The sequence below is a fragment of the Podarcis vaucheri genome (assembly GCF_965113315.1).
Source record: "Podarcis vaucheri genome assembly, chromosome: 15".
NCBI lineage: Eukaryota > Metazoa > Chordata > Lepidosauria > Squamata > Lacertidae > Podarcis > Podarcis vaucheri.
In genome coordinates this window covers 13,339,490-13,364,281 of record NC_138753.1, presented here as the reverse complement: position 1 = coordinate 13,364,281, position 24,792 = coordinate 13,339,490, and the positions used below count along the sequence as shown (strand labels likewise).

The 24,792-nt window shown below is 43.3% G+C and overlaps 1 protein-coding gene across 3 annotated transcripts in view; it reads right to left on the bottom strand.

The window, feature by feature from the left end:
- The window catches only part of RABEP1 (rabaptin, RAB GTPase binding effector protein 1), a 55,703-nt gene that overhangs the window by 11,642 nt on the left and 19,269 nt on the right, over positions 1 to 24,792 (bottom strand). Inside the window, exons 2-12 of one of the 3 annotated variants that reach the window (XM_082201390.1) lie at positions 21,291 to 21,416; positions 19,173 to 19,376; positions 17,808 to 17,968; positions 14,757 to 14,876; positions 13,767 to 13,902; positions 12,801 to 12,979; positions 12,327 to 12,365; positions 11,033 to 11,155; positions 5,576 to 6,040; positions 5,247 to 5,351; positions 1,407 to 1,523 (exon numbers count right to left, since the gene is read on the bottom strand). In XM_082201390.1, the coding sequence (XP_082057516.1) occupies positions 1,407 to 1,523; positions 5,247 to 5,351; positions 5,576 to 6,040; positions 11,033 to 11,155; positions 12,327 to 12,365; positions 12,801 to 12,979; positions 13,767 to 13,902; positions 14,757 to 14,876; positions 17,808 to 17,968; positions 19,173 to 19,376; positions 21,291 to 21,416 (1,775 nt within the window). The remainder of the gene's footprint in view (positions 1 to 1,406; positions 1,524 to 5,246; positions 5,352 to 5,575; positions 6,041 to 11,032; positions 11,156 to 12,326; positions 12,366 to 12,800; positions 12,980 to 13,766; positions 13,903 to 14,756; positions 14,877 to 17,807; positions 17,969 to 19,172; positions 19,377 to 21,290; positions 21,417 to 24,792) is intronic. The other 2 variants (XM_082201391.1, XM_082201392.1) reach the window with 2 other exon arrangements.

Below are 24,792 nucleotides of genomic sequence, written 5' to 3'. Positions count from 1 at the left end.
GATATTCAACTAAGTAACCCCTTTGAAATTAATGGACCTAATTTAAGTCATGTTCATTAATCTCAATGGGTCTGTTTTGTGTAAAACATAGCTGAATACCACCCCTACAAATTTATTATGGCATAAGGTTTCATGGACTACAGTCTATTTCATCAGAAGGATGCAATGTTATCCAGAGTTATATACATGGTGATGGTGATTTTATTGTTTCTGCCGAAACACAACAACACTGAGAAGTCTGGAAATCCTTTTCTTGTTTTACTCTAATGGTCCCCAGAAGCTTGCCTGTGATACTCTGTAATTAGAGAGTTTCCTTTTCCCCTTAACTATGATATTGTTTTATCGTGCATTCTTCCTTTTCTCTTGTCTATCTATATTTTTAAAACTTATACCAAACCAAATTTCCATGGTTGGTTGGTTGGTTGGTTGTTTTATATCACTGCCATTAAGGGAAGCTGTTTACATAGGGAAATCACACTTATGGGGTTAATCTAGGGCTGGAATAGAAGCATCAGCTTTTCTTGGTTGATTTATTCTCCCAAATCTCACACTGGGTAGGTGTTAAGCTGGCTCTAAGTGCTTGACCTTTGAGAGTATAGGATTAGATGAGGAGAGGCCACTTCTTTCCTCTTCCCTCCTCATATCTTTTTTTATTTTGTGCTGTGTCTTTTTAGACAGCAAACCTATGAGCAAGGACTGTTTTGTCTTAATTACCGGTAATTGTATGTACGCTGCTCTGAGCTTAAAAGGTAAAGGTAAAGGTACCCCTGCCCGTACGGGCCAGTCTTGACAGACTCTAGGGTTGTGCGCTCATCTCACTCTAGAGGCCGTGAGCCGGCGCTGTCCGAAGACACTTCTGGGTCACGTGGCCAGCGTGACGAAGCTGCTCTGGCGAACCGGCACCAAAGCAGCACATGGAACGCCGTTTACCTTCCCGCTATAAAGCGGTACCTATTTATCTACTTGCACTTAAGGGTAGAGGGTGCTTTCAAACTGCTAGGTGGGCAGGAGCAGGGACCGAGCAACAGGAGCTCACCCCGCCGCAGGGATTCAAACCACTGACCATGTGATCGGCAAGTCCTAGGCGCTGAGGTTTTACCCACAGCGCCACCCGCGTCCCTCTGAGCTTACATAGCAATTAATAGCAACTTAAAATAAACGAAAGCTCTTCAATACCAGTAATTTTTTTGAAAAAAACAGTAGTAGTTGCCAATCGTCTCTCTCTCTCTCTCTCTCTCTCTCACACACACACACACACACACTCTCAAAACATTTATGCTGAAAGCTCAAACTGTTCTTCCAGGGAACTCTGGGGTTTTACAATGAAAAAGGTTCAAGCCTAGGATATCCTTCTGCAGACTGCTGGTCTTCCTTTAGGATTTTGATTCTCTCCAGGTTTTCTGTACCTGATTTCCTGAATCTTCAGTGCTTTGTTTCATGTACTCCTCCAGCTCCTGTTTCTCTCGCATGGTTTTTTCGAGTTGGTCATTGGCCTGCCTCAACATCACCTGAAGCTTCTTCACCTATGTGGTTAGGACAAGAGCACACCATAAATTACCTTCCTTCTAAAAGGGGGTGGGGTGAGGACAACTGTCCAACAACAGTATCATGGAATTGTAGAGTTGTAAGGAGCCACGAGGGTCATCTAGTCCAACCCCCGCAATGCAGGAATCTTTTGCCCAACATGGGGCTCAAACCCACAACCCGCCGAGTAAGAGTCTCATGCTCTACCAACTGAGCTATCCCAGCTCACTGACCTCATGTTCTCTAGATGCTCTGAACTTACAACTGCCTTGGCCGATGAGAGTTGTAGTTCGAAGCATCTGGAGGGGTTAAGACAGCCGTAGACTAAAAAAACACACCATGAATTAATGTTTGCACTCTTGATGAGAGAGTGGCTGTGACCAAAGGCCCCCCTGTATAGGATGCAACCTTTTCCAACACTGCAGCAACTGATTCATTGCGCAGAATTCTAAATTCTTTTCCTAACTGTAATAAAAATGTTGTACAACTTGCCTTTTCTTCTCTGCAAAAAATAATAATCAAAAGCTTTCTGTAAAGACTGCAAAAGTCAAGTATGCCAAGTTTTCTAGATGTAGGTGTAGCTATGCACAAAAAAAGCTGAAGTGTAACATATTTTAAATGTGAAGGAGAGTTTGAACTTTTGGACACGAGAGACTCTGAAAGATCTGGTAGCCATTAATCTGTCTGTCAGAGGGGCTTGTCTACATGATCAATGACCCAAGGGCAGCCTTCTTCTCCAACCTGGTGCCCTCCGGATGGGTTGGGCTGATGGCAGTTGCAGTCCAAAACATCTGGAGGGCACTAGCTTGGCAAAAAGGCTGCCCTGGGTTAACAACCCCCAAACTCTTTTCAACCTCCAATTTTAACTCAAGGGGTGAATCAGAGGCTGAAGTGAGTTGAAAGAGAGGAAAGGAGCCCCTGCACAAACTCAGGGGCTCTTGACTCACCTCTCATGCAAACAATAGCAGAGTTGTTATCACTGATGTGCAGAGGTAGGTGGAGTGCAGAGTTCCCTGCAGCCACAAGGGACCTGCGAATTAATTATACGAGAAAGTGAGTGCTGCATTGTGACTGGGTGCGCTGCAGACCTCCTTGATCACGTGGAGAAGGGATCCCTGCATTGAAGGGGGTTGAAGTAGTTGATCCAATGGGTCCCTTACAACTCTACGATTGTCAATCCAGGAAACCATCCCCGAGTCAACAAACTCTAAAAGTCAACCTCAGGCAACCCTGATCTTGCAAACAAGCCCCTGGTCTCTACATCAGAGATTGGGAACCTATGGCTATTATAGAATTCCAAGTGGACTCCAGTTCCCAACGGACCCAGCCAATAGGGCCAGTGCTGCTTCTAAAGCCCAATAACACCGGAGGGTTGGTTGCAGGCTCCCCACCTCTAGAAATGTGAATCTCAGAAGAATATTGACTGAAAGTACAGGTTGAGTCATGCTTCATTTGTGAGTTGCCTAACCCTAAACCATCCAAACTTTATGTTCTGCACAAACAGCAAAGAGGTTTTCATTACAACTGCTTTGACACTGGTAACGCTTGCAATAGGAAGGAAGATTCCCTTTCCTCCACCACCCTGGTGTGTGTTGCAACTCTGCCAAAATAGTAAAACTGATGGCGCTTATGCACAGAAGGGAAGGGGCAAGACAACTCTATGTGAGACATTTTAATAATAAAGTAATACAGTACGGACGTTCTTGTTCTGCAACACATTTTTAGCAGGGGCAGTCTCTGAACTGCACAAGGCCCAAAGGCCACAACACTCGCTCCACCCACCAGATCACACCTGCCTGAGCCCAGATGCAACCAAAGGCCTCCTTTACCCTCCTCTCCCTGCTATGAGTAGCAACAGAGGATTCTGAAGCCTGATGCACGTCAGCTGCTCATTCTCATTTGCCTGTTCTTGACTTGTGCATGGGAATCGGCAGCTGAGATGCAGAACAGGAAGAGCTCCACAGCTTTGCGGCTACCACAGAAGAGAAGGTGGTTAGACCTTATCAGATGGGCAATATGCAGGGAGCAGAGGTCCCAGGTGTTGGGGACTCAGCTGGGTCTAGACTGAGCCTTTGAGAAACCAGCTGCCTCCTGTTTTAATTTAGTACAGCGTCCCCCAACCTGGTGCCCTCCAGATGTTTTGAACTACAACACCCATCGGCCCCAGCCACCACAGCCATGCTGACCAGGGCCCATACTGAACCTCTGGAGTACAGCAGGTTGGTTTAGTGGATGGGCGGGTTCAGACTCAGATAAAGATGCATCTATTGATTCCTGCCTTTCAGATAAGAAACCACAACTCAAGAAACACTCATGATCCAAGAGATATACTAGTCACATCTTGAACTGAGACTCAAAGGTCAGTTTGTGAGATATTGCGAATGTCCAGTGATAATGGCAATCTTATCAGATCTTTCCGGGAGGGAGGATTCTAAGTTTTTAACCTGAAGGTTGAATAAGGAAATAGATCAACACAGGTGGGGTTTTTCCCTTAAAATGTCAATTGAAGAGAAACGCTGATCATGTGCTCTGCTGAGTTAGCTAGGGAGTTGTTAATGTATATATTTTTGCTGTTTTGAGGGGGGTGGGAACCAGATACAACAAAGGAAGAAAATTCTTACAAAAGGAACACCAAGCTTGCAAGTAAACTCACAAGTAAAAAACACACACCACATAACCCATTGAGCTTCCTGTCCTTTCCCAAGCAATACATGTACACTAAAATGTCAGAGTGAAGGCACATAAGAAAGTACCCATTTAACACCAGGATAAACTAAGAAAATGCTGTGTGTAAGAGGCAAAATAAAAGGGAAAAAAACTATGAACAACAGGTAAGTAGAAAGAGCCTAACAAGAACTTGAGCAAGAGTGAAACATTCAGCCACAAAGCAATGAAGTTAAGCATTTCAGATCTTTGTATAATGTAACTGAGGAAGTGGATTATTGATTTCATTATTAACACAGCTGATAAAAGAATACTGCTAGGGAGCTGTTAGATACGTCAGATTTAACAAAGTTGAAGCAGATGCAGAAGACAATGTAGAAGATAAAGAGTGAGAAAGGATGGCTTCCTAATTTCATACAGCCAGTGGCCTAATTTTATTGAGGTGGGGAGCCAGGAGGAAGATAACAACAGGAGAGGAAGAAAGGCCGGACAGACCGAGCCATGTGGAAGGAGAGAAGATCACTTGGCAAGCAATCAGTTCAGATCGCTGGCAAAAGTGATCTGTCCTTCCCTGAGAAGCCCACTGGAGGGGAAGGTGGGGGGGGAAGGAAGATGGCAGAAAGAGACTAAGAGTCTGACCACCTTCCACTTTTGTTTCTGCCCAACACCACCCCAGGGTGCAGTCCCTAACACATTACTACTGCAAAGGGATGTGGACGTGGCCCTCAAAAGAAAGTGGTTTCCTACCCTGAAAGCAAATTATACTTTACAAGAAAAGAAGCAATTCTGGGAACCACAGAAACCCACCCTGCAAGTGTCAACATTTCTTCCCCTTTATACTGAAGTATAGTAACAGTTCTATGTGAAAATTTTACTTCTGTCTGGTGCTCCAGGAATCATTTTATTTTCTCATTTCAAAGGTTGAAGGCTGGCCAGCTTCACTTCTGCCAATGTCCATGCAGCCAAGAGCTATGCTGCCCTGTAAGTACTCAGTGAACTGGTAGCAACTTCTAAGCACCAAGACCCTTTTGCATGGAAGAAAGCAACCTTGGACCCACCTGATCCCTGGTTTCTGCCTCCTGGATCTGGATTCCTTGCAACTGTTTCTCATAATTGGAACACATATCGCAACGCCGGCCCAGCTTGTTCCCAGCGTTTTGCACCTGGAGAACATAAAAGTCATCATTTGCCATGGAAGCTGCAGAAACTCTGCAAAAACAATGCCAAAGTATCACAGAAGACTGCACTATGATGGCGGCTGCAGCAAGCGCTGGTGGAGGTTTAAAGATTCTGGGCAGGGCAGAGCAGTTTTTTGTACTTGGTGGATGCACCATCCTCCACAGCAGCAATCTTCAGGAGGGAGGAAGATGGTGGATACAAAACTTACCTCTTTCTGAAGGAGATTCCACTCGGTTTCACTAACTAATCTGTAACCGCTAGGAGATACGTAAGCATTCTCAACACTCTGTGTGATGCTGGAGAGCAGGGATGCTGTCTCCTCCTGCTCCGGTGTCATCGCTGTGATTGCTTTCTCCTGGTCTTTGGTTAACATAAACCCACTGGGCATTTGCAGAGAGCCAAGGGAGGCCGTGTCAAAGTTCTCTGACATAGAGTCCGCCCCAACTAAGGGTCCAAAGTCAGACTCATCAAGATTCCCAGCCGATTTGGCTTTGTTGTTGTAGCCCAGAGTTTTGGCCTGCAAGGATCCTGATGTTCCCAAGCTGTCCGTTGACTGTGCCCTCCTCAGCCCCTCTTTGAACATGTCGTTGTCTGACTTGAGAGATTCTCCCGAAGACAGCAGGGCATCGGTGTCGAGTGAGTGGACTGAACCGTGAGTACTGTTTATATGCACCTATAATTTAAAGAGAGATAAAAACACTTAGGCAATGCTTACAGCCGAGAAGAGAAGAAGCTGCCTTATACCAAGACCCAATCCTGTCTACTCTGACTGGCACCTTTCCTCAAATTTCTGTGAGGAAAGGTTGCAATGTTTGGGACTTTTTCATTCAGAGGAAAGGCAAGTAAGATAGAAGTTTATAAAGTTTTGCAGAGCATGGAGAGAGCAGATAGAGAAAAGCTTTCTTCCCTCTCTCGTAACACTAGAAATCATGGACATGAAACTGAATCTTGGAAGACTCAGGACAGACAAAAGGAAGCCCATCTTCATGCAGCGCACAGTGAAACTATGGAATCTGCTCCCATGAGAGGCAGGGATGGCCACCAACCAGGATGGTTTTAAAAGACAACTGGACAAACTCATGGAGGCTATTAACGTCTACTAGTCATGGTGGCTCTGTTCTCCACAGCTGGAGGCAGTAATGCTTTTGAGTACCAGTTCACTGGCCTGATCCAGAACGCTTTCCTTGTATTTTTTTAGCAGCTCTGAAAAGTTTCAGCCAGAGATCTTTCCTTGCAAATTTCACCAAGTTTAGCATTTGACTTGGGAGAGCTGCTAGCCAGATGCTTCTAGGAAAGCTACAAGCAGAGCACAAAAGCAATCGCCAACTCCTGTTGGTTTCATGTAGCATTTTACATTTACAAATACTAACATTCTGTTTAAATGTTATGGCCAGTTGCCACAAATAAACAGATGAAGAAGAACAGGTCTGTCTAATACTTTCTAAAGGTTGACAAGTTAGTGTCCACCATCACACTTTGCCTTAGAAAACTTCACGTATGCATTTCTGTTGTTTGACCTACATCTATAGTGAATCAGGCAACCCTATAACATCCCAATATTATATATCGGAGAGGAAAAATGAATCTCTTTGATCAATGTCTTCCACACCCCACACTCTCACCCCCAGCAGAGGTGGGTAGAGTCCCAAATTCCCTGAAGCACATAGCAATAGAAACCTGAAACAACTAGTTAGTGGAGCATGAGACTCTTAATCTCAGGGCTGTGGGTTTGAGCCCCAGGTTGGGCAAAAAAGATTCCTGAATTGCAGGGGGTTGGACTAGATGTCCCTTGGGGTCCCTTCCAATTCTATCTTTTAATGATTTTGTTATTCCACGTGACTAATATTTCCTATAATTCCTTCACAGCATTAAGAAGGTTGCTAATTCAGGACTGTTGCCTGGGGATTAAAGTAGAATTCAAGCATTTTTTTTAACCAAACAGGAAGCAGCATTGTACAAAGTCAGACTGTTGGTCTATGTACAATCAGGGTTGTCAACATGGCTGGCAGTGGTTTTCCAGGGTTTCAGGGAGGGATCTTTCCCAGCCCCACCTGGAGATGCCATTGGGAAATGAATATGTGACTTTCTCCTGCATGCAATGCATGCCCTCTACCACTGAGCCCAAAGCCCCTCTCATGTAAACAAGCTCACAGGACTTAATCTGAAAGGAACATCCTTTTTAAGCATGCCTGCAGCAGTACGTCTCCTTTTTGTAATGAATGCAGGTGTGAGAGAGCCAGTGTGGTGTAGTGGTTAAGAGCGGTAGACTCCTAATCTGGGGAACCAGGTTCGCGTCTCCGCTCCTCCACATGCAGCTGCTGGGTGACCTTGGGCCAGTCACACTTCTGTGAAGTCTCTCAGCCCCACTCACCTCACAGAGTGTTTGTTGTGGGGGAGGAAGGGAAAGGAGAATGTTAGCCGCTTTGAGACTCTTCTTCTTCTTCTTCTTCTTAAAACCATCTGCACAACTCCAGCTTCCTATTTTACTACAGTATAGCCTTTGCAGGAAGCAATATGGCACGACATGCTGGCTGAAGCAACATAAAAATGTCTTAAGGGCTTAGGCGTCAAACCTCAAGTACACAATTATCTTGTGTGGCTTACCAGGACTTCACTAAGACACAAAGAAGGCAATTAGTGCTGGTGGGAGCCAATTATTATGGAACCTCATTTAAAGAACCCATGTAAATCCTATTAACATGCCCTATGAAAAACTGGCTTACAGCCACCTTAAGTTAAAGGATTAAAACAAAGAATTTTTCCCGTAGACACAAGAATTATGTTCTGCTGCTTCACAATGTGACTGAAAGAAGAATAGGCAAGACAGCAAGGGAAAGACCATCAGTCCTGAATATACCCCAGTAAAACTATCCATTTTAATATGGAGAAATACTGACTACTGAGGGTGACTGAACTTAAAATCAACTCAGTTTTAAAAGGGATAAGGAAGACAAAAACTAGCACAGCAAGTACGCCCAGGCGATCAACTTAGAACAATGGTTACATTCAAGCCAAAGCTGGTTGTTTACCAGATTGCTTATTAAAACACATAAATAATGGGCTCTAACTGTGCAACTTGCAAATTCAAAGCCAATTCCTATCACTTTAATGGATTTCAGATTCACTACCACAAGAATTATGCTGAGTGACCTGGCAGAGACCAGGGTCCAAATCCCCACTCAGCCACAAAGCACAGCAGGTGAGAACCACATATGCCACCCTGCATGGACATACCTTAAACTTCCCAGTTTAGGACAAGGGCAGCCTTCACCACCCCAGTGCCTAGCAGGTGTATTAGACTACAATTCCCATCAGCCCAAGCTGGAACAGAAGAAGAAGAAGAAGAAGAAGAGTTTGGATTTGATATCCCGCCTTTCACTCCCCTTCAGGAGTCTCAAAGTGGCTAACATTCTCCTTTCCCTTCCTCCCCCACAACAAACACCATGTGAGGTGAGTGAGGCTGAGAGACTTCAAAGAAGTGTGACTGGCCCAAGGTCACCCAGCAGCTGCATGTGGAGGAGCGGAGACGTGAACCCGGTTCCCCAGATTACGAGACTACCGCTCTTAACCACTACACCACACTGGCCAAAACATTTAGAGGGCACCAGTTTGGCAAAGGCTGGTTTAGGAAATCAGCTCCTCTGCATTCACATGTAGTAACTTCAGGCTTCACACCATATTTAATTATCTTTACAATTCAGGTTTTGTGTGCAATCCAAATCTTTAATGTGCATATTAAAAGGTAAAGGGACCCCTGACAGTTAAGTCCAGTCATGGACGACTCTGGGGTTGCGGCGCTCATCTTGCTTTACTGGCCGAGGGACCCGGTGTACAGTCATGTGGCCAGCATGACTAAGCCGCTTCTGGTGAACCATAGCAGCGCACGGAAACGCCATTTACCTTCCCGCTGGAGCGGTACCTTTTTGTCTACTTGCACTTTGAGGTGCTTTCGAACTGCTAGCTTGGCAGGAGCAGGGACTGAGCAATGGGAGCTCACCCCATCATGCGGATTTGAACCACAGACCTTCTGATCGGCAAGCCCTAGGCTTTGTGGTTTAACCCACAGCGCCACCCGCGTCCCTACTAATGTGCATATTACCAGAGTTTTAAGATGAGGATTTAATTATTGTGACATTAAGGCTTTAGAAAATTGCTGGATAACTGATGCCTCATGTTTCATTCCGAAAAAGAGGGGGAAGGTCCCAAAGGTTGAGAGAAATATTTCAAAAGGAAAAACAAAAACAAAACAGTGTAGGAATTCACTGGGAAAGAGCTGAAACATCTGCATTCCATTGTAGGCTGAGTAGTATGTTGAGTATATAGTTATCAACTGTCAATTGTTAAACTATTTTTAAAAGGACAGGCCCAAGAATGTAAGATAAGCCCTGCCACATCAGGCCAATGGAAGCCCTTCTAGGCCAGTATCTTGTTGTCACAGTGGCCAAACAGATGCCTCAAAGGGAAACCAGCAAGCAACACCCGTGCACAAGAGCACTCTCCCCTCCTGTGGTTTCCAACAAGCGGTATCTCTTGCCAACATCTTATGCAAAGCCAAGGAAAATTACATTCTGCTCATTTAGGTCTTGCCTTACTCCAGCACCATTTGTTTCACATTTACTAGACTATAGCCATACATTTAAAAGGCAGATCATACACCAAAAATACCATTCATCATGCTAAGACTTCAAGTTTGGCAACACATGATAAGCAAGCTGACTCCAGCTACAAAGGCTGGGGCTGCTGAGGAGGCAGGAGACCATCTTGGTTGAGTCCTGGAAGACCTGCTCCCTGCCTTGCAGGCCTTTCCCACCTGGCCTGGGAGGGCGGTCCCTGACTGACTCCAGCTACAAAAGCTGAGGCTGCTGAGCAGACTCTTGGACTAGGGTGATGTCGGGTTTGGGGGGAGTTGTTGCTATTGGTTTTTTGTAACTTTATTTTAGTACTTATTGTGATTTATGTGAAAATTGTTCAGTTTGGTTGTGTATTTTTTAATGTTTTATTTATTGCTTATGACTACTTTTTGTTATGTTGTGGTTATGTGGTTTTTTTCATGCTTCAAGCCAGCTTGAGCATGGTGTGGAAGACAGCATACAAATAAAATTATGTATGTATGTAAGTAACAGTGAATGAGAAAACTCATGTGACAAGACAGGATCACATGGAAAATATCCCTAGATGTTACTGCAACAAGGTGAAGGACTTGCCTGCCACAGGGGGTATTGGGTTTAAGGTTACCCTCATGCAACACGGTTCTTTGTTCCTTTGAAGAGTGAAGTGCATCCTGTCCTCCAAGCCGTGTCGCACTCCTCACAGGTTATTTTATTTATTTTATGTTGACATTTAAACACCACCTTTCCACCAAGGAGCTCAAGGTGGTGTAGGTAGTTCTCTTCCTCCACATTTTATTCTCACAATTGCCCTATGAGGTAGGTTAGACTGAGAGTGAGTGACTGGCCCAGTGAGCTTCATGGCCAAAGTGGGGGTTTGAACCCTGGAATCCATGATAAGGGTCGCAGTTTGCTCTCAACACATTGTAGTATTGGTCTGAATAAGCCAAGATGGCTACCAAGGAGTCTCCATTGATTTTTGCCATCAGTAGCGTTTGCTAAAATTAAATACAATCAATAATGTTTTGGGAAACACATGCTAAACAAATCAGCTTTACCTCTTCACCAAGGAACTGCGGAAGGGATTCATCATGAGTGATGGAGCTTACTTTCGATTCATCATCGGGGCCTTTCTGCTTGTCTTCCCTCCTTTTATGAAGTTTCCGCTGCTCTTCATCTTCCTAAAAACAATGAAGTGTTTTGATGTCCTTTTAGCGTCACTTATACCATTATGAATTTCAAGGTGGCAGATGACGCCTGAGCACCTTGCTAAGCAGGGAAGGAGGGGGGGGGACGTCCCAAAGGAAAATATTGCAAACAAAAGAGAAATGGAGCCTTAGGTGTCAGAATGACTCAAGTTCTGGACTGAACGAATGATTGATTGCGAGCTCTAAGGTCCAACTGAACACAATCGCAAAATGGTGGACGAATAATAGAATCACTGAGTTGGAAGGTACCCAAATGATCCTCTAGTCAACTCCCCCTGCAAGGTTGGGGGCAGGGGAGCTTGTAACAACAACAACAACCCTCTAGTCATCTAGATCAGGGAAGGGGAACCTTTGGCTCTCCAGATGTTGCTGCACTACATCATCCCTGACCACTAGCACTGCTGGCCAAGGCTGATGGGAGTCAGTTTGGTAACATCTGGAGGGCCATAGGTTCTTCATCCCTAATCTAGACGTACTGCTATTGCATCAGCTTAGAAGTCAGCTGCCATCAATTAGTATTAGTCACACATGGTATCAGGCCTCCATAGATCTCAGTCCAGACCACAAGTGTGTTAACAAACAGGGATGGGGCAAGAACTTGAAGCAGGGGTGCTCAACTATGCAAGTGCATCTACTGGAATTGTTGCAAGTTAAATTCAACACAGGCATGGCCAACTGCAAGCAGCACCCGCCCCCTTTGATTCTGCTCGCATTCCACAGCCCAAGTGCAGCCTTTCAAGTCACCAAGCATAAACAAATGAAGCAGCTGGTTTGCATGACAGATGATCTGAAGGGCTGCCTGGAGGGGAAACTGCTGCTGGAAGCAAAAGGTCTCTACCATAGGGAAGCTTTGGGACATGTGGGTTTAATGCAGCAGGGAAGAACAGGTTTGCTTTCTGCTCACATTCATTTTGAGTCTTCATAATAGTCCTCCAGTATTTGCAAATCCTAGGTCATTTATGAGCCGAGCATGAGGCTCTCCACAGACCCCTCGTCTTACGCACATGGCAAGAACTAAAAGTGCACGCCAAGCGCAAAACTCAAGCAAGTGAACCCAGCTGCAGAGCCATTTGCAGCAAGTCGCATGCATCTCACAAATATGCGTCACATGTCATTTAGAAATTGAACATGTAAAAATGTTTACCCTTTTTATGGATGGGACTGTACTCGGCTTCAGTGTTACCTAAGAATAATAAGCGATCTCCTTCACAGAGAAATCAAATACACGCAGAGCAGGTCTTTTTATAAAACACATTGAGGTTGTTTTGGTTTTTTCACAATCAAGCAGTGTATAAATTTTATGAAGCAAATAAACAAACAAACATTTGCTGTCTCAAACACAGCAGATACAAGAAAAACAAAGAAGCCCAGCTATCTTGGGTGCACATACATACACACAACACATTAAAACTTTGTAAATGTGTACAGACATGACAATGCACACTAACCTCCTTGAAACAATTTCTGCCTTAATAACATATGTCAAAAATATTCGAAACCCAGAAACAAATGCTCCCCACATCCTTGCACTCCAGCCTCCTTGTCACCAAACACCCACAATTATTATACTCTGAAAAAGGCAACAATATTTGATTGCAACACACACCCACACACCAACCTGATCTTTCTTCTTCAGTTCTTCCACTTGCCGAAGCTGCTCAGAGGTCAGCACCATTTCCATCCACTGCATGTCCCTCATCAGCAAACGCTGTGACTCTAAGAACTGGTCGTTGGCCTTTTGCCAGGTGTGCTTCAGCTGGTTGTGCTGCTGCCGTTCCTGCTCTAGTAGATGGCAGACTATGCAGAAACAGACAAGGGTAATGAATTGGGGTTTTAATGGTCACCATTCACTTCTCTCACCCAAGTAACTCTGGTTACATTTGTTTGCTATTCCACACATTCGAGCTTTTTACTTAAATCTAAGAAAATGCTCACATTTTCTTGCACAGAAACAAAGAAGGCACTTGCTCTCGCAAGAGTCACCATTTATATGATCTAGGCTAGGCTCTACCCTGGTTGACTGTAAATAAGCAATTAACATGCTTGGAGGGGCCCACCTCCTGCCTCCCCATTGCTTCTTGGCATCAATGGCCAACCAGATGCCTGTGGAAAATCCACAAGTGAAACTCAAACACAAGAGCACACTCCTCTTCCTGTGCTTTCCAGCAACTGGTACTCAGAAGCACTGCTGAGCTCCAACTGTGGAGCCAGAGCCCAGGCATCATGGCTAGTAGTTATTGATATCTGTATCCTCCATGAATTTGTTTTAAAGCCATCCAAGTGGGTAGCCTCCCATGGTAGACAGTTCCATAGTTTAACTATGTGCAAAATAATTGCAGAATTTGGAGTCTGGGACAAGCCCTGCCTGCAAATCCCCACCTTTTTTACTGCCCTGTGATTAAAACTCTAATGATCCCCAGCACCACGCTCTGTATGATACCACTGTGCGGAAAGTAAGTGGAACACTCTGGAAGCCAATGTGGGCATGCAGCTCAGCCCAAGCACTTGGCTGCCCGCTCCTCATCTAAAGCACAGGTCTACTGTTGTCACCTCCTATGTTTTTAGCAAAGGGGAGAATTCACACCTTCGTGAAGCTCTTTCCGCAGCTTCTCTGCATCTTCCTGCAGAACTGATTTCTGAGTGTTCAGAACAGCCACATACATTTCTAGATCGGTCCTGCAGGATTTCTCAGCTTCCAAATAATGATTCAGTTCTTTAACCTGAAAAAGGTATATAATCAATCAGAGGAAGATTATGGTGAAATGCATGCAGTTGGCTTCAGTTGCTGTACTAAAAAGACTGAAGTTAATAGCCACTTAGTGAATTCAAGCACATTTCTAGGAATAACAAACTCCACTGAGAGTCCTTTACTCCAATTCTATAGCTGCCATCAAGTTTTTGTGGTGGCACACACAAACCATTGTAAATGCAAAGCTCCTATTATTTGCCATTAAATGCTCAACAGCATTTAAAGATACTATCATTAGTCATTTTGAATAGAAAGCTAGTAAATCACTAGAACTTACTAGCATTGAAGTCAATCAAATCTATCTGAAAATGCTAGAAACTAACAAATCTGCAATGAGTGTATATACTTGCCAAGATGAAAAACTAGAGTCAAAGAACAGTAAATAGATCTTGGAACGTATTCTTTGTTGTTCAGAACACAGAGGACACCAACTCAAAGGCCACATACATACAAGATTTCTGTATCCCAAAATGAACATACTGGTAGTTCTCTAGTCCACAACCATCTCTGCCCTGTTCAATTTGACATCTCTACAATACCCTCCCCACCACTATCTGTGGAAAGATAGAGCCTGAAGCTTTAGACTTAGATAATATATGTTGCTTGCTTATCTTTCAAGATCTGCCTGCTATACAAGATTTTCTACAATCCTCTGCTGAAGACAAGTGGGGAAAACAGGGCTTGAAATATTAAGTTTACAGGCAGGTCCCGCTTCAAGATGTTTGAGAAGCATGATCTATGAAAAATATTAGTTTCCTGTATCAAGGCAGATGACCCCATTGCAATCTTACAAACACAAGATCTTTGGCCATTTTCCTCACCCACCTTTGAAGCCTCCAGCTCCTTTATCCTTTCTTCGGCCTCTGTCAGTTTGTCTTTCAAAGTTGCAATCTCCTTTTCCATGGGCATCACAACTGAACGAAGCTTCTCTGCATCTTCTTGGGCCTGAAGTCAACATTAAATGATGTAACAAACCAACAATGGCCCAGGGTTCATTTATTGTTCTATTGCTTGAAATGTAACAGAAATGCAGCCTCAAATTGGAATACTCCTATGCAACCCACATGCCCCAAATGTCTCAGAAGACTGAGATCGGCCACAGAGCTCAGAGGTTTCAGACTTTGTAGCCTTTCAGTAGCAAACATGTTTGTGTCGGATGGCTATATGTTGCAGAGTCTTCTGGGAAGCACGTCTCACAGTGAGACTTACTCTTGAGTACAGAACCGTGGACCTCAAATTAGCAGCTCTTGCTGAATCAAGCAGCCAAAGTTTTCTAAGTTCAACAATTCACTTAGAACATTAAAATGATACCATGAAAAAACACTGACCAGGCCTGTTTAACTTCAAGCAAGGCTTCTGCGTTAATGTGTCCTCTGACAACAGTCATGGCCCAGATCATTTTAAAATATATATATTTTTAAGCCTAACTTACTGAAGGCTAAGGGAGGCATCAACAGAATTAAAAATTAAAAATAGTTATGAACATGTCGTGCTTTCCACGCAGCCCAACATTTCACATCAGGACAGGGGGTTCCTGCACCCTGCTGCAGTTATTTCAGGTTGGGACAGGGATACCGTCTTTCTATTGCTTTCATGCTTGAATGGCCCTACAGATACCATTGGACTCCAGCTCTCATCAGCTTCAACCAATGGTTAAAGATGATGGGAACTGTAACCCAACAACATCTGGAGGGACACAGGTTGCCTCTGCCTCCACACTCAGCTGATAATGAAGACATTCTCATGCAAACATGCCTTAAACCTGTAACATCAACAGACAGGAACGTATCAGTCCCTGCCAGTTAATTTTAAGTAGCCAAAAAGCAGCCAGTTAGGTCAGCCAATATCTACAAGTATTTATGTCATGTTAGGAACGTAACTACACATAGTAGCCATAATTGCACAATTGCAAATTTCTCTCATTCTCTCTCTCTCTCACACACACAAAGTCAAGATGTTACTGCCTTTTAAGCAGATGATGCGTTCCAGGAAATAGCTTCCAACTCTTTAAATGCCTCAATCAATGCCATCATTTTTAGTCCACAGAGGAGCCTAAGCATTAAGGCTCCCGTTCTGTCCAAAAAACTAAGTATGTTTTACTATAACCACACTTTGTGTGTAAAATTAGAAATATGACTTAAGGGAAGCAGATTCCTGCATTTCACAAAACACCAATTCTCAGCGACAAAAGATTGGGATATTTATTTAAAAACAACTACATGTGCATCAGTACTTTACGTAAAATTTCACATGCATCTCATCATAACAGCTCTATTTTTAAAAACACACACAAAAGCATGCATTTTCAAGTTATATCAACAGGGATATGCATACAAGGAGACAAAAAAAAAGATGTTTCTACAAGGAAGAATTCACCAGGAATTCCCCTATACAAGTCCCACTGAAACAAACAGGACCTGCACAAGAGAATTTCCTGGTGGGCTACACCTCATTAAGATTTGCCCATCTCCCACACTATCCCACAGCAGCACTGCTTCCGATCGAGTCAGGCAACCAAGAGGCACATTTTGGCATGGGCTAACAGAGGTTCACAAGAGCAGCAATACCTGCGCCCTATTGACCTGTTGTCAAATATTCACAGCCTCTGAACACATGGGTTATATGACTGGAGACCAGACTGAGTTATGGCTGCTATCTTTCATATATGCTTCTTCAGATCACAAGTACTGCTTATACACAGGTTTCTGTGACAATCTGCTGCTCAGACATGGACTCTCAATGTTGTGTCCACATTGAGTATGCTAGAGTTTAATTACCCATTCTTCTTCCAATGAAATCAGGACAGTATATGGATGCTTCTCTCCCACTCCTTTTATCATAATTATCCTGTCTATGGCCCTGTGCTTAAGAAAAAGTCAATATAAGAAGAGCCCTCGGATCAAAGGTTTAGTGGGCCAGATCCAGAACCCATTCCCTCCCCAACCTCCTGCATGCCACTTTGACAGGTGGGGGAGCGACAGCTTTACTTGTCCCATGTCTACAGTCACATGATATCAGGTGACTGTAGTTTGTGCCAAACCATACCAGGGGCCAAATGGGAATGACTGGAGGTTCACCTTCATTGGTCTGTCTAGTCCAACATTCCTGGTTCCCACAGCAGCAAACCAGATCCCTATGGAAACTGCACAAAACAGGACCTGAGGGCAATAGCCCTTTCCTGCTGCTGTTCCAGTATAACAAGTATACCGGAGAATGCTGTCTCTAATTCTACAGGTGGTATAGTCTCACCATGATTAGTAGCCACTGAGTTGCATCCTCAATGAATTTGTTTAATCCCCCTGTAAGCAGCCATCTTACTTATCGACTAAGATAGCAGCCGCCACCACATCTTGTGGTAGCTTAACTATGACCTGTGTGAAGTATTACATTTTATTTGTCTTAAATCTTCAGTTTCACAGAATGATCCTAGGTTTTAATATTACAAGAGGGTGAAATAATATCTCTATCCATTTTCTCCACATCTCTATCGCATCCTCCTGCTTACTTGTCTCAGGATGCCTGAGCAGGTAATACCAAGGGGAAAGCAGAATAGCAGGAATGGAGTTTATGTTGGGGGAGAACAGAGGGGGGGGGAGGAGAATAACTTAAAGAGATGTTTGTGCTACAAACCTAAATATTGTGGGAATAATTCAACACAGGCACACAGCTTCAAGTTTCAAAGCAGAAAGAGAACATTTCTAGTTCATACCAGCTTCTGTTTCCTACTTTTATTTTCTAAGCTGACTAGTCATGACAAAAAGAGGATACACTCCTAGTTATGTTATTTATTTCCCAGTTCTCAAGAAGAAAGACAATGGGCAAACAGCTTCCAAACAAATCTGGCAGTACTACATGTTGAAGTATGCTTTGATTTACCTTCTTCATATCATTTTCCAGGTTTTCCTCTTCTTGGCCTTCGGAAAGACGTCTTCTCAGATCCACTATTTCCCTTTCCACGTTCTCTCGGTATTGGTTCCACTGAGCTCGCTCTTGCTCCAGCCTGTGATGAAACTGGAGTTCATAGTCACTGACAGTTTCTGTTTAATAACAACAACAATAACAAGTTGCTCATCACTTCTTTAATCCCCCACATCTTCTTTAGGTGACAAGCTCATTAAAAGGCTGGTATACGTCTCAGAGTGAGATCCTTAAGCCGGTTATTTGATGTCCTGCTGAAATCAACAACATATGCAGCTGCCTCATACAGAGATAGAATGCTGGTCCATTGACCCTACTGCAAGGGTTCAGAGCCTGGTACCTTCCAGATGTTGTTGGACTACAGCTTCCATCATGCCTGAGCACCAACCATGCTGGTTGAGACAGCTGACAGTCAGGATCCAGCAAGATCTGGAGGGCCAAAAGTTGCCCAGTTCATCTACTCCGAGTGGCAGCAGTCCTCCAAAGCCTCAAGAAGAGGATGGCCTACCCCCAGTCACAGAGAAGCCAGAAACTGAACCTGGGCTTTCTGCATGAAGAGCAATGCTCTACCACAGAGCTATGGATCCTCTCCACCTTAGGAACATACTTCCCAAGCAAATAAGTAGGGTTCAGAGGTCACACTGTTATATATTTAGCACATTTCTCACTTGCTATTCAAAAATGTTCCATGCTTGACTTGTCCCGGAACTGTAGGGACCCCCACTGAGAAGACCCTCTCATGTGTGAAACCTCTGAGGGCAGAGGAAATCAAATTAAAAACTGGCCTTCCCTGCCAATCTTAAATCCAGGGCTGGTCTACAAAGATGGAGGTGATAGTTCAGGAATTCGGAAGGCAAATGTTTATTTCTTTTAACTTCTGCTGTATTTTTTCCCTTCTGCTGATTGTTTCATAGTTTTGTTAAATACACAAGACTATCTCTTTTCTGCCATTTCTAACTTGCTTGTGATTGAGTCTCTCTCTCTCTCTCTATATATATATATATATATATATTAATTATTTACCTACATTAGCATTTGAAGTAAACTTTAAGAAAAACAGGACAATAATTTGCTAAGTACAGTATAATTAAATGCAAAATGAGTTTGGGGGCTGCAAAAAGTATAGAAAGCCAGAAAACATGCTGAAGAATGACCTCAAATGTCAACGTGAACCTTCCAACGTCAAATAATACACTCTCGTTTCTACAAGAGATATCTCAAGCATGTGGTTTCAGTGCTACTAAAGCAGTGGTTTGGGGATCAGCAATATCACTGAATATGAAACTTTTTTGATAGCAATTCACCCATTTCCGTCAGTCCCACCTTTCATGATAGCCTGCAGAGAAGCAACCTCTTCCTGCCATTGCCTCTTCACTTCATCAATAGCTTCCTGCTTTGTATTTTCAGATACTGTCGCAATGGCTTTAATATTCTCCATTTCAGCCTGGGCTTCCGTAAGCTGCGCTCGCAGTTGCTCCAGATCATCCTGAGCAGCCTGAAGTACTGCATTTTGCCTCTTCAGATCCTCTGAAATGAAAAGTAGTTCCACTTAAAAGCACAATACACTAATGCAGAGGTTCAAAGTGAAGCCAAGGGGACAGAACTCCTGCTGTTCCTCATTTTAGGCATAAATGAGTCTGTAAACTCTACACTTAGTTTACTGCTTCATCTAACCAAGAGGATCACTGGCATCTCACTTATGCCTCTACCATGCTTGGAGTGGGAAAATTTACCTTATGCTCAGCTATATTTCACAAAAATAATTATTCCTTTGGCTACGAAACAGAACTTCCTAGTACAAGAACCTCTGCATTACATCACTGCCATACAAGTTCCCTTTCTCCCTTTAGGATTGGTGATATAAAGCTGGCGTGGGAAGCCTCCAGTTCATGGGCCTAATCTGACTCACCAGGCCTCTTAATCTGTCCCGCAACACTCTGCCTTGGGCAGAAGGTAGATCAAACCTACTGTTAGATTAATGGGTGATTTGCAATAGATCAGGCAAGGCGGGGAGATTCTGAAGCACAATTGTTTTAACAATAGCAAGAAATCGATATTTTCCCATGTAAATTAGATTGATGAAATGGAGCAAGCTAACTAGGAACAGACTTTGGTATGAAAGGAATATGAGCTCATTCAGTTCTGGTATTGGTACTGATTCCTGTACAGAAATAAATGCCTAGTCTCGGAATATGCTCATAATATCCTGTTCTTTAAATCTAATGATATATTTTTCTTTGGTGGCTTTGGTTAGGGTTCTAGTACAGAATAAAGTAAATACTACCAGTCTGAAGTCTCCCCACCCCTGTCACACACCTTCCCCTTAGGCCATGCCCCTCACTTGTACTATTTTGCCACTTTGTCATACATCAACAGATTGCAGCATTTTACCTCTGCACTGAGAAAGGGCTTCCCATTTCTCACCACACAGCAGGGAAGCCAAAGTGAGAAAGGGAAGAAAGGGAAGGGAAGGGCGTGTGAATGTGGTGCGAGGGTTGGTCCTGCCCATTTGGGAACATGCTCCCCACTTTCCCTGAGAGATTTCAACACGTTGGGGGGGATGTTCCCCATCCCTGGTGTAAAAGCTTTCCCAAACTTTCCATCTGTATAGGAAAGTGAAGTCCAAAGTAATATACAAGTAAAAAATTCCAGACATATCAATGATTATCATTAATGTAGTGGTTCAGGCTTCTTTGGAATTTCTAAGGGCACATATTTAGGAGTCATGGGAATTTAAGTAGTAGTTTATCTAATTTGATAAGGGCATGAGTCAGACCTGTCTGTGTACTGTGACCCGGAGCTTGCCAAACTTCTACCAATATGCCCAGGGTGTATTTCACTCATAAAGCCACCAAAGTTTGAGTCTGGTCTCAGATCTTTTCGTTACCAGCTCTCTTTTCACTACCAACAAGGACATTCTTTGTCTCCAATCTTGAAGTCTGCGATACAACAGTCAACACAAAAGCAATGAATACGTTTCCTTAGTAGTCATAGCACTTCTATCCAAACAAATGGGATCATCAGCTCCCCGTGGAGGTTTCAGGATGACACCAACATTTCCAATCAGTTGACGCTTCCTGAGGTGTTCTCTAAACTTGCACAAAGAAGCTGAGCTAAATATAGTTAGACATGTAACTAGATACATCAACCTAATCCACAGGTGTCCGGTGGCTTTACCCACATCAAGAGACAGAAGCAATGAATGCAAGCACTATATATCCCCATTTTAAGGTGTGATGTTCTGTGTCGTCCCATATTCTGGTAGTGACTCATTTTGGAGTGCACAGTTGTGACATTCTGCAAGACAACAATGCATGTAGTTGAAACCTCAAACTCACAATGTGATAAAACGACACCAAATTAAAATAGCTTATTTGTTCAGTTACTCTAAAGACCACATGAATGTCTACAATTTCTACATTCAGTAAATTTAAGTATTACCTTCTTTAGCCAGATACAGCTCTTTAAATTTTGCCCTCTTTTGATTAAATTCCTGCTCACGGTGCTGCTTCGTGCGTAGAAATTCAGCATTGACTTTTTCCAGTTCTGCTACTCGTTGAAGGAGAGCTAAAAATGGGCCAATGGGGAGAAAAAAGGCACATGACCTCGACAATCAAACGAGCTGCATTTCATCACTTACTCACTAAGGCAAATTATTCTTCAGAAAGGAACATGGCAAAAAGCATAAAGAGTTTGTCCAGATTGACAGCTTTGCTCTTGGCTAGTTTAATGCTTTAGATACTAACTGGTTTGCAGGGCTAGCACAAGACATTTCACTGCCTGAGGCAAAAGACGAGATGTGCCCTTCCAGTCAATAGTCTCTGGGTTGGCAAATGAACCTTAGTTTCACCAGTAGGACATGAACAGCATCCTCCAGTATGTCAGAAAGTGACAGGTAAGTTTTGGAGGTGTAGAACAGGCCACAGAACACACATCATCAAACTTCTGACTACCATTCTCTGCATCCCCAATATCTGGTGCCTGTGGCAGCTGCCTCACACTACCTAACAGTAGGGCTAGTTTGCTACTTTGTGTTTTTTAAAGCAACAGATGCCCTTATGGACTGCACCACCAACTCTAGCCCTCATGTCTTCCCCTGGACTAGAAGGAACCAGCACAGGTTAGTATGAATCCTATCTGACTTTTATCAATTATTTGACTTTTGGAAGACACCTGAAGGCAGCCCTGTATAGCGAAGTTTTTAATGTTTGATGTGAGTGGATGGGGCAACACAGTCAGATGGGCAACATATAAATAATGGGGGGGTGTCCTGTCCTGTTTTATAGTTATCATGTTGTGACAAATCAATACTTAACCCACTGCAAAGCCTTCACTTTGAAGCACAAAATATGCAGGGTGGTAATCCTGTACACAGAAGCTGCTTTTGCTTCTTCGCTTACATTAGGCAAGAGCCATAGCTCAGTGGTACAGTACATGCTTTGCAGAAGGTCCTGGGTTCAAGCCACAATAACTTCATTTTAAAAGGTGATAGGGAAAACTACAGCCTGAGACACTGGAAAACTGTTACCGTATGATATGTCAGGATGATCAGGTGCATTTTACATCCTTTTGTACCTCTCAGATCAAAATGTATCAATCACTCTCAGTGTGGCAAAGCACTGTGCTGCAGAAAGCAAAACCCACCAGGAACTGACTTCTGTAATTTTCCACTGTGGAGTTTGTGACATGGCTACTATTACTCTTTAAAACACTGAAGCCCATTTTATTCTATCCTACTACAGCGATAGCTCGGTTTACAAACTTAATCCATTCCGGAAGTCCGTTCTTAAACAGAACTGTTCTTAAACCGAGGTGCACTTTCCCTAATGAGGCCTCCTGCCGCCGGTGCCCTTCCACCGTTCAGATTCCGTTCTTAGACCAAGGTAAAGTTTGCAAACCAAGACACTACTTCCAGTTTTGCAGAGTTCATAAACCAAATAGTTCGTAAACAGGGCTGTCCTTAAACCGAGGTATCACTGTATACATATCTGAATAAAGTGTTCTATTTGCTTCTTATTTTGCTTCTTTAATGCTGGTCAAATACTGTAAAAATAAGTATTTGATTTGATTTGCTAGCACAATAAGAGACAATACTGGGCTAATGGTCCAACTTAGTTCACCAACTGTGAACAAAACTGAACATGACCATAGTTGGACATATTGCCACAACTGCAGCAGCACGTTTTCAAGTGTTAACAGAAATTAACAGAATTATTATTAATACTACTACTACTACTACTACTACCACTACTACTTACTACTACTACTACTACTACAATTTCTTACCCGCTGATCAACTTAAGGTCACTGTATTAACACCCCAAGAGGGTCTTGCTTCTCCCATGGCCACAGCATTTGATTCTACCAGAAATTAGGCATGGCTTTGTTTCTCAGCTGCCCAGTTAGCAGCCTGCTTCTAGCTTCTAACTCACACATCTCAACTACAGCCTTGTCTTTCTAACTACCAGAAATCTGAGGGAGGAAGGTCCACCCACTTACCCTCTAGCACAAAGCCACTTCTTTCATTTACCTTAAAGAACCATGCTTAGGTCATTACCAAGAAACATGCCTGGCTATTCCAGCAATTGAATTCTTGTTGGATCCAGGAATTAGGATACCAGGTGCAGCCTACCCCTCCTCCACCTCACAACAATACCTTTCCAACCAATATTAAAAGTTCTAAGTCACACTCGGCAAGTAGATTAACCACAAAAAATTAACCAGCTTGTATCCTGTTTCTATTCTGAGCACCACTTTGGCTCCTGCTAAACCCTGCAGTAAAACTTTCAAATAACAAATGCACTTAAAGCACCTTGAAGTATTAAATACCCATTTCATATATAATAGGGGGGGGGATTCAGAAATGAGTTCATACAGTAAGCATGCATGCTATCTTTAAGAAGAGAAGCACCTGCACACCTATTCTATTCAATCATCTAAACCTTAAAGCTCTATATCTCCTCTATGGTGCCTCTATCAACCACAGAGAAGGTGGCTGCTATCAGGAGAAGGCTGCTTCCACCTGCCATGCTATACCCCCTGTTCTAGATGCCTTCATATGGGAGTACCTGTCAGAACTGTGAGGGGGTTTCTGGGTCTTTTAGGTCTTTTAGGCCTGATATAAAAATTGGTGTACATGGATTTCTAGGTACTAACACCATCCACTTTTAGACTACTATAGGATAATATTAATTGTAAGCGTCATGCTCTGAAATTTCTTTTGATATGTTCTAAATTAGACCGGGCAACCTTTTTTTACCTGAGGGCCTGATTCCCTTGGGCACCTGCTTCTGGGCATCAAATACCCTGTGGGGCTGGGGGCCAGAGACAACCTTGCCAGGTAGGCAATTTTCATACGTAATTGGGGCAGAGATACAGGCAGATTAGATATCACGGCACTACCCATTTAGGCTCTATCATGCCATGCACTATATTATATTCCAAGCAGCTATCTCTGGGTTTTCAGTCAATTCATGGAGAAACAAAAACACCATTATCACCACACTCTTTCTATTGACATCCTGGTCACCTGCAGTTCCCAAGGTATAAAAGAGCTGAGATTAAGAGACTTACTTAGGGCCACTCAGAAATATCAGGGTTAAACTAGAGGCTGGGGAACATGAGAATTCTCAAGTCAAAGTGACTTAGGGAAAAGCATCCCAAAATTAAGTAACTGTTCTGCCAAAATAGTATCAGGCATGCATATTGAAACAGAGGACTGTCCCAAACCTCTCTGAACGATCTGAAATATGAAACAAAATTGGTGTCACTATTTATGTAGTTTTCCATCTTAATATCTGTGCAGCTGTACTCTCACTATTCCACAATGTATTACAATCTTCCATATGTAATTACAGTGGCTATGTATATAGTAAACAAAGCTTGGTAGGCCAAGGGCACTAATGCAATACCATCTGACTGAAACAGGAGACACAGAACAAGA